Here is a 20,260-nt window from a genome sequence, read left to right as displayed (position 1 = left end):
CCATCCATTTTCCAAACCACTTATCCTACTGGGTCGTGGGGGGTCCGGAGCCTATCCCGGATGCAATGGGCACAGGGAACAACCCAGGATAGGGGGCCAGCCCATCGCAGGGCACACTCACACACCATTCCAAAATATCATTACATGTATTTTAATATTGAAGTTTTTATTTTTACAATAGTGATTCCTAAAGAAAGCTTTGCATCCTTTAAATTAAAATCCATCAATGAAAATGAAACTGTAACTACTTCCTTCTTCTGAAGAGCAAACACAGGGGACCTTGTCATTTTAAGGAAGTCTTCAGGCTGACTCCTTTCTCGAGGGCAGACCTTTGCGTCTGCAAGCTGTGAACTGTTGCTCCTCCGAGGTGCCTCTGAGTTGTGGGGCTGCACGCACATGCTGCAGGATCAGATGGAACGTCCCTCTGTGGGGGCACATGGTGGATCTGCTGACGTTCCAGAAGACTGTGGCTTGAACATCCCAAATGTTTATGGAAGAAAATGCGAGGACTGGAGCCATGGACAAGCAGGAGACCCCCCTCCCCCCACAAAAAAAAGAAGAAGTAAACCCTGACACCAGCACACGTGCATAATAACCCCCCTTCCCCTAGCCAGCTCATTTCGAGGGTGGGTGTGTCCATATGGCTTGTGAGTCCACTCCCAGAGATCCGGTCCGGGTCTCAAAGGCAGCCCGCCCACCGCTGCGATCCAGCCCGAGAAAGGAAACAGCTCCAAGTGAGAGAGACAGTCGCCGGTCAGCCAGTAGCAGGCGTCTCGCTGCCCAGTGCCGTGCACTCCGGTCCCCTGAGGGTCATGTTCCGACGCTCCCCCTGCCATCGGGGCAGGGTCCACTTTGACTTCAGCGAAGAAGGGATCAGGAAGGTCCACCTGTGCTCCTCCTCCGCCAGGTCAGCTCCTGCTCCGTCCCGTCCGCTCGTCGTCTCTCCCGGCGACTTCCTTGCCGGTGCTGTCAACATTTCACTTGGGCTGTACTAGTGTCTGGAGTTGCCAGCTCATTTCCCAGAATGCATCGGCTGTAGATGGGGTTTCGGGTCACGCTCGTGACCACTTGCCTGTGTCTCCGAGATCTTTGGGATGGATGCGTGTTTTCCAGCTGTGGATTAGGTGTGACATCGGTCTGAATGCGATCATCAGGTCAGTACTGAGAAGGCTGGTGTCCCTGTAAGAGGAACCGGGGTGATGCTTGCGAGCGGTTCTGATTTCACGGAGAGCCGATGGTACCTCTCACTTCGTGTTTCCTTTCCTTAATGCGATGGCTATGACCCATCAACAGAACTTCAGCTCAGGAACCCGCGACCTAAACTGTGACTGACATCACAGAAAAGACGCATCTTTTTGCCGGTTGCTGCCAACCGCAATGTGTGTGTGTGTGTGTGGGGGGGGGGCAGCTAACAGAAACCACCTCCCTCACCCGTCACTCATTTTCTCCCCTGTGAGTATCAGTAGTTAACATCTGAAAGCTGTTGGAAAATGACACATGCACCCAGTGAGTAATATTATTTTTTATATTCAAGACCTCATGCTGCGTGATATCCTGCAGTTTAATAAATCACAATCTAAAGGAGTCAGTCCACTGCATTAAACATTTATCCCCCCAACATTTATTGTGGACAGGGTCATCTGAAGCCAGTCCCAGCCAGTGTGGGGTGCAATACAACTGGGCCACCTTAGGCCGGATGCCAGACCATTGCAAGGCGCACATACAATATTGGTGATTTAGAGACATATAATTGTGTGTCCTTAGATGAAATTGGAATTTCTTGCACTTATACTTTGGAGTAGGAACAGCTGTTATATGTACTTTGGTTATATTAACAGAAGTTTAAAAACCCCTCTTATTTGGTTTGGGGCCCCATCCTGGGTTATTTCCTGCCTTAGGCCCATAGTTTCCATGATAGGCATAGCAGTGGGGATGGATGGATGGGTGGATGGATGGAGTGATCAGTCTGTTATACATGAGTGACTTTGTAAATTTTGGAAAATGCATTGGTAATTCTAAAGCGATGATTATTGAGGTGCTTGGGGGGAGTCCATGTTTTTAGGTATTTAATAGATCCCCGTGCAGGTGCGAGCTGGTGTGACCGAGAAGGTGACTCAAGGACGTTAGATGTTGGGAAGAAGTTCACAAGACAGTTAGAGGACAAGCAAACTCCACATGCACGCCAGCAGTGGGACATAAATCCCATTTTATACGAGGTATGAGGAAGCAGTGGCTGCCCTTCTGTCCTCCGTTAAACAGCCTTTTTGGTCGTATGTTTATATGGGACCTGTCTGGATTCTTAATTGTTTAGTCTAAGATTAATGTCATATATATGCAAAGTGCCCAGTGCACAGGCCGATGGTCTTCCAGGTCCGTTCATTCCGTACCTTTTTATCTCGAGGGATCGCAGGTGTCCGATCCTGCAGTGGCTGCCTGCACTGCGATCTGCGTCTCCGCAGTTGGGATGGATCTGGTGGTGCTTCCCTTGCTTTCATCCCTCCTCGGCAGATCAGATAACTCTCTCCCTGCTGCCAGTGCCTTTTAGGGTTAGGAAACTTTGTAAAGTTTAAAGAAAGCAGCTGAGACGAGGCGGTTAGACCTGGACACCATTCTGTTTCCATTCGGATCCGGTTCCTGCTGGAGAATAATATCAGCTTTTCCAGACTTTGAGCCCAAGGAACAAATAGAATCGTAGGCTCCTGTGGCTCAGTGAGGGGAGAATTGTGCTGACAACACAAAGGTTGTGGGTTTGGATCCCAGGGAGCAGATGTAAATTGTAACCCTTTCTAAAAACTTGCAAAAAGTTGATTTGGATGAAGCATCAGATAAACTAATTGGTTGCTGTTTCACTGTATACTTTGCATTTGCAGTGTGGTTGGAGTGTTTGGCTGGTGACCTGTAGATTTTTCTGATTTTTCCCCCCTTAACTTTACCTTTGGTCAATTTACCCCCCCCCAAATTATTCCACTGAGCAGGATTTCTTCATCAACCAGTCAAATGTAAGGATTGTCCAATAGGAATGTCACTAACCTCTTTCTATTGGACAGTGATCACGTTTGGCTTAAGTTATTCAGCTAACTGGGAACTCCTGCTTTGTGGAATATTCCCTGGTCTCTTCTCCAGCTTTGACACTGAAGACCTACTTGACTTGACTTGAATGCGGAGCACATTTCGGATAACCTGCTAGTTACTTGCGGTCTCGCTTTAATTTTAATTAATATTAGCGTTCTTTTAACTAGGAAAGGAAACGATATTTTGAATGTCCTATTTCCACCATTACAAGGTTATCCTAACAACACATTGATTAATGCAGTCGTTTTGATTATTATGTGAACTTTCAACGACTCATTAAATCAACAGCTGGGTGAAACCTAATTAATTAAGAGCTCGGCTGGGTTGATGAGATACAGGGTATGACTACAAAAGGGCTTGGGTTGACGCTGAGATGGGTCAGTGAGTGATATAGCAGAGAAGTACGGCTGTATATGCAGCAGCACAAAACGAGCAAAATTGATTAAAACCAATACACCACCGTGTAACACATATCAATTCACTCGGAAACAAATATGCGATTTTCTGCTGTGTGAGTCGGGTTCAGCTACTTCAGATTATAAAACAAATATATATTTAAAAAAAACAACTTAATCATTGCCTGGTGTGTTGTAAAATTCAGTTTGCGTGATTATTAAATTGCGAGATCACGGGGCTTCCCGGAGCGGAGAGGCGCTGGCGTTCACTGGCCCTTTAGCTTAAAACCAGTGTTTTGTTATTACAGGAACTGCAGGACAACCTGCATCCTGCGATCGGCGAAATCGTTCCGTCTTGTTCGGTTTAGATAAGCGGCGGGCGGCACAGACGTTTCAGTGGCCTGTAGATCCGGATAAACTCGTGTGGTATCTTCCAGCCCAAATGCGCTTTTAGTGCTCCCTGAAACCGAAGCACGATTCGCATACTCTGTTTGTTTTTTTTAAAAAAAATTTTTTTACTATAGGCTACCTTATACAGTTTTTGCGATCTACATATTCTTTTATTGTTCCGTGATGCGGAGAGCCGCCTATATAATTTGAGGCAATCACTATACGCATCTGATCCCTTAACCGATCTGTTTGTTTGTTAGTTTTTCATTCTACCGTACAGCAATTGTTTTATACCACATGTGGCAGATGAGGGTGCGTATGCGCTCCTCGCTCCCCATCCTGCTCTTTCAGTCTGCGGTGAAATGAGTTGAACACATGCATGACCTTATGTGGTTTTTACGTATCCGGGTTTGGTGGTGGGAACTGGTGGCTTGCTAAACTTATTAGGCTACATGGAGAAGTAGGTTGAACCTTTTGTTTTATGGTTAACGCGAGTTATAATACCCGCTAAAATAAACGTATTGTGTGCGTCTGTGTGGGAAACAATCACCCAGCCTTCACCCATTTTCCTCCTCCCTGTAAAGACCAGCGTTGGTTAATGATGTCTGCAGGATTTAAAACCGCGAATGTTAAAAAGGTAGCTGCTGCTAATGTTACGGTGGCGAAAATTTGTTTGAAGTCTGTAGGCTGCTGACAAATTACAAACCCACAGTGACTGATGTTCCCTGTATTTACATCCAGCTGCTCATGCTGTCTGAGAATCTGCAGTCTCATAAATCATAATATATCTGAAGGAGACGATTCACTGCATTAAACATTTATTTTCCAAACACTGATGGCAGACAGGGTCATCTGAAGGCTCGGGCGCGTAGGGGGTACCTCCTAGGCAGAACGCTTGTTCATCTCAAAATGCATGCAAAAATTTGTAATTTAGAGACATTTAATTCTCTCTTTAGATAAAATTATAGTTTGCTCACCCAACCATGTCTTTATGGACTTTGCTTTGTGCACTCATGCTGGAACAGAAAAGGGCCTTCCCCAGACTGTTACCACAAAGTTGGAACCATAGAATTGACCAAAATACCTTGGTATGCTGAAGCATTAAGAGTTCCCTTCACTGGAACTAAGGGGCCAAGCCCAACCCCTGAAAAACACCCCCACACCATTATCCCTCCCCCACCAAACTTTACAGTTGGCACAATGCAGTCGGGCAGGTAACGTTCTCCTGGTATCTGCCAAACCCAGACTCGTCCATCAGACTGCCAGACAGAGAAGCGTGATTTATCAGTCCACAGAACACGTTTCCACTGCTCCAGAGTCCAGTGGCGGCGTGCTTTACACCCCTCTGTCTGTAGCGCCGTCATTGCAGTTGGTGATGAAGCAGATGTACATTTATTCCATGTGTCTGGCACTTTTATCCAGAGTGACTTACGGTAAAGGGGAAGATTTGATATTTACATACATTCCCTTGGTTTAGAATCCATGACTTTTTTGTATTGGTAGCGACCCACTGTACTTGCTGAGCTACAGCATTTGCCATGTTAAGGAGCCCGCGTATGTGTGTGTTGACTTTGCGTGTTCTCCGGTAATCCATGTGTGTGAGCTAAGCCAGGATATTTTCACAGCAAGATGTTGGTCCCACCCTTCCTCCGAGCATGGAAAAGATTGGTCTTGATTGCAAAACCTTTCCCTCACCTTCAAAGCATGAATCACCAGGATTTCTGATTCTGACTCATAGTGTGGACGTTGGTGAAGGTGAGGATGAGGTCTCCTGGTGGCAGCCCTGGTCGGGGAACCTTTAACAGGAGAACTAACCAGGTCAAGACTCACTCTTTTAGTAAATGTAGGGCGTCTGTGGTAGATGGGGTTGATAAGGTTGCCAAAAAAGGTTCCTCAGAGAACTTTTGATAAAGCTACTTAACTGGATCCAAGCCCTGCAGTCTCTGATGTGTGAGGTAACACTGACACCTGCCCCGAAAACATGCTGGCCAATAATGAGGTCATTCACTTTACGCTAGACTAGTGCGTAATAAGCTAAGCAAAGCAGCGTCTTGGCTTGGCTGCCTATGAAAGCGTTCTAGTTCAGGACGGGGCTCTTGGAGGACCACTGTCGCTCGGAGAGGAGAATCCACAGCAGTGTCCCTCAACCCAGTGTCCCTCAACCCAGTGTCCCTCAACCCAACCCTCAGGGACTGACCGCCGGACAGTTCATGTTTTTGATCTTTCCAGTGTCCCAGCGAGCTATGAACACAAAATAACTGATACAGGTGTGTGTTGGGAGAAGGAAGGGAGGAAAAACATGGACTGTCAGGGACCCCCCCCCCCCCCAGGACTACACTGAGAAACACTACATTAGCCTTCCTTAGAGTCGCCCAACTTCACTCTTAGGTGGATAGGTATTTTTTCTTTTAAAAAAAGCAAATTTTTGTATTTGACTTTTGGACCCGCTTGGCTTTACATACCCTAGTTCTACGAACAATTTTAAATTAAAAATTCTTTATTTGCCTTTTGAACATCAATAAATGGGAAGTCTTATTCAAAGCATTTAGTCAGTAACAGAAATAGACCGGCCTGTTTGTGTTTTGGCAGCTGTGTAGGATACGTGCTCTTCTCAAGGGTATAAAAACATGTTCCTTAAGTGATATGGCTTGCCGACACACTCGTGACACCAATGTCTCTTCGCGAACCAATTCATACCAACGGAAAAGTACTATGGTCTCAGCAGACATATATTTTGCATGTAAACTTCTGCACTCTGCTTTGGGGCAGATTTGACCAAATGTGGATTGACTCGCCTCTCTGCAAGCGCAAAACACACATCTGGATATTGACAAGACGGCCTGTCCCCGTTTGACCTTATGTCCGCGAGAAGACTTTGTCCTTGGATAAGACATCAGAGTCTTCTTTGGTTACAGAAAAGTTGTACAACCCCTTCTTTCCCGTTGAGATGACCTCTTGCATCTTCTGTTTTCTTTTGATATCAGCTGGGAGCCGTTTCCCTGGTGTGTGATCTGGTTGTCCGGGGGAGTTTCCCACATGCTGGGAAGACATGGACAGGAAGTTGTCCTGTCAGTCCCGGAGGGATGACTCTCCAGATGATCTTCCTCTGCCTGAAAAAGCAAACAACCTGTTTCTGAAATAAGATGGTGACCCTTGGCCATTGTGATTAAAAGTCATGCTTTTTTCCCCCTATGACTGGTTGAATGCCACACATCGTATTTCCTCTAATACAATTGGATGTAATTCCATGAACCCATTATAATCGCAGTTATTATATAAAGAGATGAGACAAAGACAACAGGGCTTTGTCCTGAAACGTTTTTGTTTTGCCACTTAAGGAAAAAAGTGGCACAATTTATTATTTTTTTTGGATCAGGTCTGAAGTTCCGTCTTTAATTATTTACAGAGATTTTTTTAATGTCTCCCTACTGCAAGAGACAGAATGTTATCCACTAATATCCTATAATGGCTATACAGTACCAGCTAGCATTCGTAGCTAAAAATATCTTGTGTGTGAGTGGATTTCATTGGTTTTCTGTCACCTGGAGTAATCTACCGCACTTGTTGCTTCGGTACTGTTTTTTGTGTCTCTTTCCCTGGTCCATGTTGGTCCCTTTCATGTCTCTTTTTTTGGAGAATTTATGTTCTTGGGGACTGGGGTGGACACTCTGTCCCCATGACCTGTGGTAAGGGTGATTCTACATGAGGGAGGCATGGGGCTGACTTTAAGGACACTGCCCTCATTTCCTTTCTGTCTCTTGACCAATCAGAGTGTGCGTTGCATCGCCCATGTGACTTTCCTCTTGTCTGTATGCATTATGGGGAGGGGCTTGTATGGCCATGGGAAATGGCCGCGACCATCCGCGACACCTGACACGGAAACGCAGCTGCGTGCTGTGGTCTCGCTGACGTCGTCTCTCTCTGCTGGCGGTTTGATTTTCCTGTGAGGCCGTCAGAGTAAAAACGTCCGTTTGCCATAGAGGCAGTGGTTATGTGTGGACTTCCGTGGGACAGTGTGTGACTCAGCCAGCTGGAATACTGTGCCTGTGATTGGAAGGTTGCCAGTTCAAATTCCAGTGTCTGTGGTGATTTTGTAGTTGAGGTCTAGTTCAAGGCCCCTTATGCTGAGTTTCTCCTGGCAGGGTCTGTATATTGTTTTGAGTAAAATCATCTCTAATTGTAATTGTCTTAAGACTGTGATTTTGTGTGTCCCCCCTCCCCCCTCTCACTCCAGCTTTGATGTGGAGAATGGCCCGTCCTCTGGATGCAGCCCACTGGACCCCCAGGCGTCTCCCGGGTCGGGCCTGGTCCTGCACCCCAACTTTCCTGGCCACACGCAGCGGCGCGAGTCATTCCTGTACCGCTCGGACAGCGACTACGACCTGTCGCCCAAATCCATGTCACGCAACTCCTCCGTGGTCAGCGAGGTGTAAGTCCCCCCCCCCCGCCCTGCCTGCCAAGTACAATGTCAAATCCACCCTGACTGCAGAGCATGCAGGATTAAAATGATGGCTTTTTAAGTAGCTTTAACTGAGCGCATTTTATGGTGTTATGAAGAACTTTAATATATGTATTTCAACTTTATGGGTCAGACTTAAAACCAAAGTGGGGAAATGTTTCCTGGCATTTGCAGAGCTTCATGCACCCCTCCTTCCCATGGAGGTGGTACAGTCCTGCAGCTGATCAGCGTAGCGCTGTTGTGGTTTGTCTAATGGGCACGTCGTCCATGCATCACGGCTCCCTCTCAGTGCCGCTTAGCCGGACAGCCATGCCGGGCACCCGTGACTGCGCCTGTCTTGCATGTCTCTCAGGCATGCAGCTTTTATGATGCAGAAGACGTGCATTAAACATCAGCCGCTTGGCGTCGATGCGTTCCTGACAATGAGCTCAGATGAAAAAGCGCCACCCCCATCCACCACGCTGTCTGTTATGCCTGTGGCAGCCTTATCCAAAGCCAATATTTTGTTCCCTTTATTGATGTGTTGTTAACTACTTTGTTCCACAGTGCTATAGTGGGCCCTCCTGCGGGCTTCAAACCAACAATCTGCAGGTTACAGGCCCTTAACTACTGCACTGCCTTCATGCTCCTTTAACTGGCTTCAGAGGTTCACCCCTTTGATCCTCTTGCATCTGAACATCTGATCCTCTCATATTTGACAGTCATCCGAAGGCACCCAAAGCCTCCAGGTAGCTGGGAGGAGCAGAGCAGAAAAAAAAAGTTGATTGAAACCCTAAAACTGGCAGCTGTTACATGAATGTCCTGAATTCCTGATTTTAATCTACTGCAGTTTGTACGAATCAGTTTAACTTCCCAGGATGCGGAAGATGAATATTGTAATATAATTACTATGTTAAATTCTACAAAGACTTCATATTTGTAACCTGATATTCTCCCAAGCGCAATCGTTTGTGGTGATTATGCTCGACTATGAAGTAATGCATCATTTCATTAACCGGAGTGGTTCATGTCATTAAAGTGACGTTGTTTCAGCTCCAGGCTGTAATTCCAGCTTTTTTTCTCACTCTATCATATGTCAGGGGTGTGTGTTTGGGATGAGAAAAGGTTGTGGTGCCCTGTTTCCTGTGAATCGTGCGTATGAATCCGAATCAAAAGCTGTGAAAATCGTTCGCTAAGGTGACTGAACGCAAATGTCAGAGACTACCTTTCTTCGGTTTGCAGACATGGCGATGACCTGATAGTAACACCGTTTGCTCAGGTAAATATTGTACCCTGTTATTAATCTTCCTGAAATCTTCCGCTAATTTTGGATTAGGCATTGTTAAATGATTCCCATTCTTAGATTATTATAATTATTTATTTCAGGTTCTGGCAAGTCTTCGGAGTGTAAGGAACAACTTCACAGTGCTCACCAATGTACACTGCGCCTCCAACAAGTACGTGAAGATGCATTTATTGTACAATGTCCTCCGTTCAGCTTTACGCGATTCCCGTGCCTCCACTCCCTGTAACAGAACGTCGTCTGTTTGCCACAAGGTGGCAGTAAGCGCATACTTTATTGCTGCAGCACAAACGTCCGTACGCAAAATAACGCGTCTAAACACTCATGCATGCATTCAAGTTCCACGCAAATAGATGGTCCACATTAAAGAAACGTGTAGATGATGGCAGTTCCATAAAGCAAATGTGTTTGTCTTGTATTTTTAGAAACATCTTATTACCTTTACCTTATCGGTGGTTTAGACCATTTGTGCTCTACAAAAAAATCCCATATTCATGACTTTCAAGATTTGTATTGGAACACACATGCCTGTCACCCAGTGAAAGCGTTGTGAACGTGTATTTCTGCTTATATCAGCCTTAAAAAAAATGAATAAAAAAGTGTTGCAGCATGGACAGTAGGCGCGCAATACCTTGAATCGACACTAGGTGGACCCTAAATCCTGTGATCGTGCTTGTCTCTTCCCAGGAGGTCCCCAGTGGCGAACCAGCCGCAAATCACCCGAGTCTGTCTGCCCGGTAAGCCCCCCCCCACCCCGGCCTTCCTGTGACTCCCCCATATGTGCGACACGCTCATGTGCGTAAAGTGGAAAAACCACCGCAGCCCAGAAATACCCCTCATAGATCATCCAGCTGCATGATACAGGAAATGCGGGGAATCGGACGCATCCACTGCAATTTAACGTCTGCGTCGCCATTGTGCGACGGCATTTGTCGGCGCTGGAGTAAGCGCGTCTGTAACAAAAAAAAAAAAACTACCTATCACCAATTTTCTATATAGTGTTGAGAAAAGTGCCCTGTGAGATGCCTTGTGGAGCCGGAGTGTGTAGTAACCATTCCAGGGGCCTGACCAGGATAGTAACCATGGAAACAGCGTCTGGGGAGATGTGTGCCACTGCTACAGTGGTGATGGTTTTCGTGTTATCAGTCTGGGGAGGCCAAAGCCGTCTGCCTGCCTCGATTTCATCCCAGACTTGCTAATCCTCTCCATATTTATCATGCAGCACCTCAGCTGAAGATGATTGAACACATGTGGGGCCGAGGGGGATGGGGGTATTTCTCAGTAAATGAAGTCTTTGTGCCGAATGTCGCAGTGGGGTGCCCTCAGATTCGCGGCCCGCCGAAACCGTGGAGCGCCTTAGAAATGTTGGCGGCATTCGCTAATTATTTTTTCAGTTGTTGGTCGGGACGTTTTTTTTCTTTCCCCCAGTCGTCGTTTGAAGAGTTTTAGGAGGGAGTGACGCGGTACGGCGAGCGAGTTTTATTTTTCCTGTCCCTTGCCCCGCAAAGACGAGTTCGAAAACATGTTTGTGACTGTTTCGTGACGTGGGGTAGAATCAACAGGAGCCAAGGCGGTTTGGAACGTGCCACATTTGTGCGCGTGTCTGTGTGTGAAGGAGTGTGTGTGTGTCTGTGTGTGTGTGTGAGAGGGAGTGTGTATGTGAGTCTGTGTGAGTGTGTGAGTCTGTGTGTGTTTGTGTGTGTGTGAGGGAGTGTGTGTGTCTGTGTGTGTGAGGGTTTATGCGTGTGTGTCTGTGTGTGTGAGGGAGTGAGTGTGTGTTTGTGTGTGTGAGTCTGTGTGTGTGTCTGTGTGTGTGAGGGAGTGTGTGTTTGTGTGTGTGAGGGAGTGAGTGTGTGTTTGTGTGTGTGAGTCTGTGTGTGTGTCTGTGTGTGTGAGGGAGTGTGTGTTTGTGTGTGTGAGGGAGTATGCGTGTGTTTCTGAGTGTGTGAGTTTGTGTGTGTGAGGGAGTATGCGTGTGTTTCTGTGTGTGTGAGGGAGTGTGTGTGTGTGCGTGTGTGAGGGAGTGTGTGTTGCCCCTGAGTGAGGTTAGGAGGAGGACGAGAAGGCAGTGCTCGTTTGCGGGGGGGTTGGGGTGGTTCCTGTCAGCTGCTGCTAACCCTGGTTCACTTGCCTTTGGTGCTTCATTGACGTCAGACTGGCTGCATGTGGCTTTTCCCCACTTCCTCCCAGTGCAGATGGATGGACCGTGGCTTCCTGTGCAGGAACCTGAGAGCTGGATCAGGTGGTGATAAAGCGGGGGGGGGGGGGGTCTTCGATCCTGTCTTCAGGTGCCGGCAGAGAGCTCCAAGTTTGGGACAGAAATGAGCCTGTGAAAGTAGCTGCAGTGGCGATGGCGTCCATGGATTTGAGGGCCCTGTTTTAATCGGCACAGAATTAATCTTTTGGGGCTTCGTGACGACGACCCACCTCCGGTCACGTGCTGCTCCCCCCCCCCCAGCAATGAATTAGAACGTCACCGACAAATGCTGGGAAGATGATGCATAAAAAGAAAACAGGAGTGTTTCCTGTGCCGACCGGCCTCTGTGTGCGAGGTGTCGAGCAGACACCTCTCACGGCAGGAAGGGAGAGCAGACGTTTCCTGTTTTGAGCGTCGCCGTAACCTGTCCAGCGACACGCTGCTTGTTTTTCACCGGATAATTAAGAACCTGCATGAGCTCGGAAGGTGACATCATAGCCCCCCCCCCCCCCCCCCCCACACACACACACGGCAAAGCCAGTAATGCTTATGATTCCATCATATCCACATTCACAATTCTAATGACCTATTATTATGATTTATTATCTATTTTAATTACCAAATCATTATTATTCTCGTAATTCGTCGGACACTAAATGTTTGCCGACCAACGTCAAGCAAACACATTCTTTGGTCTTTTTTTCATGTTTATTTGCTGGTGCCCCTGACCTAACAACAGGTGGCGATTTTTACTGTCAGTGTCTGTCGAAATACCCCTGGAACTAGAGTCAGGGCATCCTGACAGCGGGCCAGTGTCGGTTTAATGTGGAAACCCCGGTGTGACACTATCCCGCCACTGACGCATCTGAGGCAGACCGTCCCGTTGTCCTTCAGCTCCTGTCAGACTGGGCGCTCAGCCTGTAGCTGAGTGGCATGTAGTTGTGGATGATTTTGAAGACTTTAAAGGTGTTTAATTTGCATTCTTGCAAAATGATGGCCTGGCCTTAAAGAAAGAAACAAAAATTAAAGGTACCATTCCTTGTTAGATTAACTTAGTAGGAGGACATTTCTACGTTTTGGGGGATGCATCTGCCTGTATGTGGGAACACGTGACCTATTACAGGTAGCACCTGATAAGGTCTCTGTTTGCAGCAGCTGCATGGGGGCCGGGTTGCTATGGGAAACCAGCAAACAGAATGCTGATGCCCCTGGCTGTTTGCGGTCATGGTTTCACCCCCCCGCCCCCCCCCCCAGTAGAATAAAGCGCTACCTAAATTTCATAGTGCTCATGTCAGGAAATCCGAATGCAGCTGCGATCAGGGCGAGATTTCGACCGCCTTCACGGCTTTTCCATAACCAGGCGACTGTCGGGAAGCAGCAGTGGGTACCTGGATTCTGGGAGGGTGACGCACCCCCGCCCCCCCATGCAGAAAATAGCAGCAGTTCCAGTCATCATGCGTTTGTGAGAAGCGACTTCGCACTAACTGTGGCCAAAGGAGAGCAGGACCCAGAACAGGGTTTTGCAACAATACCATCAACAAATTTCTCCCGTTTTCTGTTTGTTGGGGATATTTCCGTTCATTATTGAGCTCCAAAGGTGCCACAGCAAGGTCCGAGCAGGGGCTCCCCTGGATTCTTGCCCCTTCTAGAAGTCTACAGACGCAGGAATACAGAATACCTGCAAATTTCTTTATCAAAGAAAAACTGATATCAATAAAAATTTGTCGGACCCATCGACCAGAAAGCCAAATATCCATGAAAGGAGAGTGTATTTCATTTACCCTTAGCTCAGGTAGTGCATCAGGAGGAAGTTACATGTTAGAGAAGGTCATCTACATCCACTACAACCACATTGTGTGGTTATCAAATTATCAAATGAATGACGTTGTAGTGTTTGAGATATTGTGTTGGGTAAACAGGCTTGCTGCGTGATACTTATGTCTGAATATGTTTGTGGGACATTCTGCCTCCTTTAGAATTCCAACCCCGAAAATGTACAGCTTTTTAGACACAATTTAGCCTCTTTGATTTTTGATGCCGCTTGCCTGCTTGGAGCGATGAACACTCTCTTGGCTGAGGAGGACCTTGAGTAGCTAGCAGCTTTGAATGACGGTTAAGTATTTGAGCCACACCGAGGGAGGGGTAATTTTTTTTTTGCCAGTACTTCTGGCCAGCTGTCGTCGTGTCAGGTGCCAGAATCTCCTGGTTGACCATGAGTTGGCTCATCCCTCATCATTCATTTATCCCAGAGCCGCCCTACATCTGGTGTTATGGGAACGGATTCCATGAAACTATTACCGCGGAAACACAGGAAATTCAATGGAACTTATCCCATGTCTTGGTCTGGGAATGTGCCTGGGAATCGGTGCAGATTTCGAGGATATGCTTCCACCCTCTAGGTCCCCCGTGATGCTCACTCCAAGCCTCTGGTCCTGAAAGTCATGCACAGAATATGCTGCATGTGACGTCTCATTTTCACTAATCCCCGTGTGGCGCAGTGTTTACCGTGCAGGCACCGTAGCGTAAACCCCGCTAACAATCTTTTGTTCTAGGAGCATTTACTAAACGTCACGATTAACATATGTCCAGTTCTCCTTATGCTCCCAGAACATTATCCGAAGAGTATGGTGGAAGAGTGTGTGTCACTTCACACCTAGAAGGTCATGGGTTCGAGGCTATATGGCACTTTGGTAGTATACACACATATAGCACTTTTATGAAATAATTATTTGTTAGGTAACAATATCTTTCAACATTATTTGCACTAAAAGGCATGCCTGCACCTACCATTGAGGATGCCGAGGTCAAGTCTTTAGTATTTTTTCTTCCACGCCAATAATTACGATTCATTACGGGACACACCTAGGATAGGCCGACACTTGTGACCTCTGTATTTCGAAAAACTTCGCTACGGCCCTGTTAAAAGGTAGCAATGTTACCGTACGAACACTGACAGAACCTTTGCTAAAATGTAAAACGTGGAAGTAACAATGTTACAGTAAGCTCTCCGCCAACACTGAGAAGACCTTCCCATAACACTGGCACGTGACATTGGATGGGAGTGTGTTTTTAAGAACCTTTGGGTGAGACCTTGCCCAAGCTTGAGCTGGATGTCATGCATTGTTTCAGGCAGCTCGGGTGATTCCGTGAACCTGCTTTGAAAGAAACGCAACAAATGCAACATTGAGCAACTTCAGAAACTCCCTGGACATCAAATCGCGAACATAAAACAGACTTCTAACTACCTCTGTTTTTGTCAGGCAGCTAATTTGCTCTCGCCGAGTTTCTTTCCAACGGAAAATGGCTTTGGGGGGTGGGGGGAGGTCATGCCGCTTACATTTAAGTCTTAGTTGAATAATAGATGCATGTAGTTCATATAGCAGCGTAGCCGTATGTGTGGACTTGTTTTTGCCTTTGACAGTCTCTGTGAAAGACTCCACGCTATCGCTTTTGTTACGGTCTCAGCAGGGTGTGTGTGAAACTAACGTATAGGATTGGGGGCAATTGTGGGACACAAGTTAAAAAGTCCATGGTACAGTTTGGTAATTTGTTATATAAATTGCTTTGTACAATAAGGGACCCAAAAAACTCTGGATGCTGACAAAATGATGGTTTGAAATTTTTATATGTTCCTTCTCTTTCTTCCTTTATAAATTTTCATCTTGATCCCTGTTTTCTTACTTCACATTATTGTTATAAACGTTATAAAAGTGGGCAAAAAAAAAGGGGTTGAACTTCTATGTACTTTGCATGGATCTCTGTCTGTGCGTATGTGTTTAAGCTAAATGTCCCGGCGTACAAATTGGCTGCCCAGGTTTGGAGTAGAGTCATTGTGACATGATTTCCCATGAGTGTCAGCGAATAGTCTGACACAAGACCACAGGAAACCTCAAACCCCCACCCCCATCTCCGCCTTCCATCCCCTGACCTGCTGTGCTGGGTGCCTCAGAACCCAGGATAGTGTTTACATTGCAAATATTTGTACACGTTTTTCTCTGATACAGGCTGGTGTGTATTTTACACCGGGGGGCAGCTCAGACTCCGCCCTCGGCATCTTGCTCGCACAAGAGGCCTTTGGGCCCCAGTCGTTATATATCTGTCAACCACTTAGTTGAACGGTTCCGGTAAAAATGAAAAGCAGCCTCTAGGTCTCGAGCAGCTGCGTCCGTGTCTTCAGCAACACAAACAAGCCTTAACAAAGTCCTTCAAATCACACGATGAAGTGGCTGCTTCTGCTCAAACTGGGGCTGTGGTATGTTCCCCCCCCCCCTTCACTTTCTGGCAGGAGGGAGCGTCGTTGAAGCTGTCGGAGTTCCTTGTGGTCTTTCGAGAACGAGGTGCCATGGAAATCGACGTCCGCCGCTCTGGAAAAGCTAACAGGCAGAATGACCCAGAATTCCGTTAGGCTTTTTTCTTCCTTTTTCTTTTCCCGGGGAAAGCGGATCGCATGTAGATGTGTGGGCCGATGGCGCGTGCAAAGTATGTTAGCTGTGCTGCACAGGCCACGCATACTTGTGTGGAGGATTGGATCACACTTTGAGGAGCTTGACCACCCCATTGAGGAAGGCGTATATTTGGCTTTGCCGCTCCCTAACGCTCTCAAACATCCCTACTACTCCCATCATGCACTGGTCAGCTGGTTCTCATCAAACAGAGCTGGAATCTTCCAGATTCGGGCCCAAGCCAGCCTGCGCTGACTAGTTCTGACTGAGTCGTCTTATCATCCTCCATACCAGCGCCACATCAGGATAGGAGCTGACGATTATGAAGATGACACAACGTCCAGGTCGCATTCCAGGCTGTCATGCACAACATCCTCAATGAGTTTAAAAAAAAAAAAAAAAAACTGAAAAATGAGCAGGATCCTGTTTGTTTATTTTCTGCGGTGACTGGTCCGTTTCACTCTGCTGGAGAGTCCCGGTCCATTCCCGTAAGAGGAAGTCCGTGTCAGATTTTTGCGCTGAGCTCAGGCTTAGCGAGACCCGTGGATGCTGGCAGCTCACACACCAGTAAGTATTCGAATTATGCGATTGACGTCAGCACAGTCATAAAGCAGACGGCTGCCCGTCCCTAAAGTGCTCTCCTGCCAAAAAGCTTCAAGTCGCATTGAAACAGCCCTTGCTGGGGGGGAGGGGGCAGCTTGTTTTGATATCGAAGCAAAAGGCTCAGTCTAAACTCCATGAGAGACTGTGTCAGATGCGAAATGTGTTTTAGTGAAAAGGGGAGAGTGGGGCCCCTCCCTGGCTTTGGGACATGCGAGTCCCCCCACAGATACCTCCCCAGCTCCCAAGGCGGCTTCCATTAAAGCTCCGAAATTCGCCCGCTGTGTCATGGGCTGTGATCACTTCAGCTACTCATTCTGAAACCGAGACGAGAGAACTTGAGCAATGAGAGAACTGGATACCCCCAAGCCTGTAGACATTCTGACGTTACCCCCCCCCCCCCCCCGCACTCAATATAGTAATGTGGGTGACGCACACCATTTTGCAGATCAAAATACGTAGATCTTGTTGTTGTTTTTCCCAGCTATTTCATAAAAATAAATAATTTTTAAACGGTATACTTAACTAAAAATTATTTTTTTTTACATTGTTTAATCAAAATAGATTGATATATCCATAATATACTAGTTAAGTATTTCAGAAATGCATGTATATTTTTTTAAAACAAGTATTATGTACATATATGGTATTGAAACTGAGGCATGCATTCTGACCCCGAGGCTTCTGGTAGATTCCGCTGTGCGTCTTAACACTTTTTAACATGAAACCGGATTTCATTGTTTACTGCTCGTGTATCTTGCCAGCTTGTTTTCACTGCACTGTAAAACCTGCTGCCCTAGATTTCTTTGCGAGTCCTTGATTTAACTAGACAATAGCTCCTAAGCTGCTAAAACCTTTATTTTTATCGCGTCCAGCTTGTAGAACAGGTATGATATCCTGTAGGACGCACGGCCTTCACACTTGCTGCTTTTCCACAGACGAGGCCTTATACTGCTACTGGTTTTTGTGGTGTTGTGTGATGCACAAGCGACTTATATTTAACCAATCGACTCCGAGGAGAAACCCCAAGGCCCGATTGTGCTGTAATAGCAGTTTTTTAGGTTGTGTACTTTGTGGTTTACTGAGTATGTGGTGTTAGACCAGAAATTCTGGTAGTAAAATGTGAGATTTTATCTTGCGATATGGGCGATAAGCCGTGCAATGTGTGCTGCGTGTCGGGGTAAAGTTTCCTGATCCATGGTAATTTGGTTATTTGGGAGGGTAGGGAAGTCAGATTAACAGTGCAGGCTTTCAGGTCTCCCAGGGCTGGTTCGGAAGGGGGGGCGTAGGCGATGGCCACTGGTTCAAGCGAGGTGAGACGACAGAGGTGTTTCTGTGCCGACGAGCCTGGGGCTCTGCAGACCCCACCCAGCGGTAAATAACGTTGGCCTTATCGCAGGGACTTCTTTAACTAATCACGTGCTGGTCATGGGTCGCCGCCGGCAACTCCGGATGACTTTTGTGAAAATGGCGGGAAAGTGTTTGCCAACCCCTTGAGGCGAGCCCCCCCCCCCCCCCCCCCATCGCAGTCCTGCAGCATCAGTGTTTTTTTTTTTTTTTTTTTCCCTCCAAGGCGCCGCGGCGTTCTGCCAGAGGAGAGGGGATGAAGGCCCCGGGGGGGTGGGGTGGTGATGGTGGGGGGGCGAGCCTTCTCGCACACCAGGCTGCTGTTTGTCCTCCGTTTATCGTACGTGTCGGCAGCGCCGTCGTTAATCTGCGGACCGGCCCCCCCATCTTTGACGCGTGGGGCTGGCCAGGAGAAAGGGGGGACTTGTGGGAGTCCCGCACGAGGGGGGGGGCTGAGGCAAGGGGGGTTATTTTACACCCACACAGAGGGCGTTTTGTGGCCGCTGGTCTCTACACGCGGTGTGGGGCTGCGTCTACCTCAGAAAACATCTCGCTGTGACAACCCTCCCTCCCCCCAACCCCGTTAAAATTAAACGAGCGTCACATGGGGAAATCGCCCCGCACTTCTGTCGTGGGCTGTAATTTTCCAAATTGATGAATCAGGTCAGTGAGCTCATTGTGTAACGCTTCATATTTCACTTTGCTCTGCGTTTATACAACAGCCTTACACTCAGTTTTCCTGTTTGTTTGTTTTTTTTTTTTGAGTTGCAAAATATTGTCTTTCTCTCAACCCCCCCCCCCCAGCAGCCCTAAATATTTTCTTTCATTCAAAAACCTTAACCCTAAATGATTACTGTTCAGACCACAGTACAGGGTAGGATGTCACTTAATAGGTATATTAATAAAGTGCAATTAGTTTTTCGCAAACTGTGCAGTTTTGATGTATGTGTTTTTTCATCACAGTTTTTACTTCAGTTGGCAGTGTAGACAGTGTAGACAGATCAATCTTTTTCGAGCCTGAAAACAGGCTTGACTGCTAAAACGCAGTGAAAGCTGTTTATGTATATGCTTGACTCAGTTGCGGTACACTGCATTTCCGTGACGAATTTTTAGTTCGCAACACTCATATCCTACATTCAATGTTAAAATGGGTCTGATTCAAAGAAGCCGGCATGCGCATGAATTTGAGTATCTCTGTTCCCTTCAGTCCTGATGGAATTGTCATTGGACAATTTAAAAAAAAAAAATTTTCTTTTCTAATCTCTGCCTTTTTTTTGTTTGTTTTTTTAACAGTGCATGAAGGAATTGGCTGCTGTTACTGCTGTATACTATTTGTGTTATTTTTTTCGTGAAATAAATTTGGTTAAAGAATAATGGGAATAAGGAGAACGGCGGCTCCGGGGGCTCAAACAGCCAGGACCTTAGAGCGAAGGCAGGAGTGACTTTGTCTCGAGTCCCAAAAATCTGCCCCGGGTCTCACACTGCGGTGAGAAATTCACTGGGGTCCATCTGATCATGTCCAGCCTCGGGGAAGAAAGTTTGCTAATGTCGTTATTTGGTTTCCGTGTGGAGAAACGGCCTGGCTGACCGTCGTCGCAGCTTCTCAGGTGGCCCGGCCTTTCCCCTGATGAGGTTTGATCTTTTTTTCCCCACCCTTTTAAGTTGCATGCGACATCATCTCTCTCTGTCGTCTTACAGCTATTACCTCATTTCCTGTCATTGCCCTTCTCGACAGAGGTGTCTCGGACCACATCAGTATCCAACTCGCAGGGAAAGGCTTCTTGTGTCCGAAGATCGCTACTGGCCAGCCTGCTTTTTAATTCCACCCTTCTAAAACCGAAATGTCAAATTATATCAAAGAGCGGCGATTAGGCAGCATTTTATGACCGTCTAACCTTAAATTACACCTTCTTGCCTCTCAGGTGACACGCAGGGAAAACACAGGCCTGAAATATGTTGCGCGTGTGCAGGCCTGTCGCCCCGTTCAGGATCCTCTGCCGTTAACTTTTTGCAGATGCAACTGAGAATGAGGTGCGAGGAACCAGAGTTGTCTTGAGCGTTGAAGGGGAGGTTTTA

General features: G+C 47.0%; 1 protein-coding gene across 3 annotated transcripts in view; it reads left to right on the top strand.

Moving 5' to 3' along the window:
- The window catches only part of LOC125716486 (cAMP-specific 3',5'-cyclic phosphodiesterase 4B-like), an 81,834-nt gene that overhangs the window by 48,470 nt on the left and 13,104 nt on the right, over positions 1 to 20,260 (top strand). For 2 of the 3 annotated variants that reach the window (XM_048988810.1, XM_048988811.1), the window contains 4 exons: positions 8,092 to 8,286; positions 9,538 to 9,574; positions 9,682 to 9,752; positions 10,286 to 10,335. In XM_048988810.1, the coding sequence (XP_048844767.1) occupies positions 8,092 to 8,286; positions 9,538 to 9,574; positions 9,682 to 9,752; positions 10,286 to 10,335 (353 nt within the window). Of the gene's footprint in view, positions 1 to 756; positions 908 to 8,091; positions 8,287 to 9,537; positions 9,575 to 9,681; positions 9,753 to 10,285; positions 10,336 to 20,260 lie in introns of those variants that run through there. The other variant, XM_048988812.1, reaches the window with a different exon arrangement.

The sequence above is a fragment of the Brienomyrus brachyistius genome, chromosome 21, assembly GCF_023856365.1.
Source record: "Brienomyrus brachyistius isolate T26 chromosome 21, BBRACH_0.4, whole genome shotgun sequence".
Taxonomy (NCBI): Eukaryota; Metazoa; Chordata; class Actinopteri; order Osteoglossiformes; family Mormyridae; genus Brienomyrus; species Brienomyrus brachyistius.
Note: the sequence above shows the minus strand (reverse complement) of the source record. Positions and strands in the feature narration are given on the sequence as shown.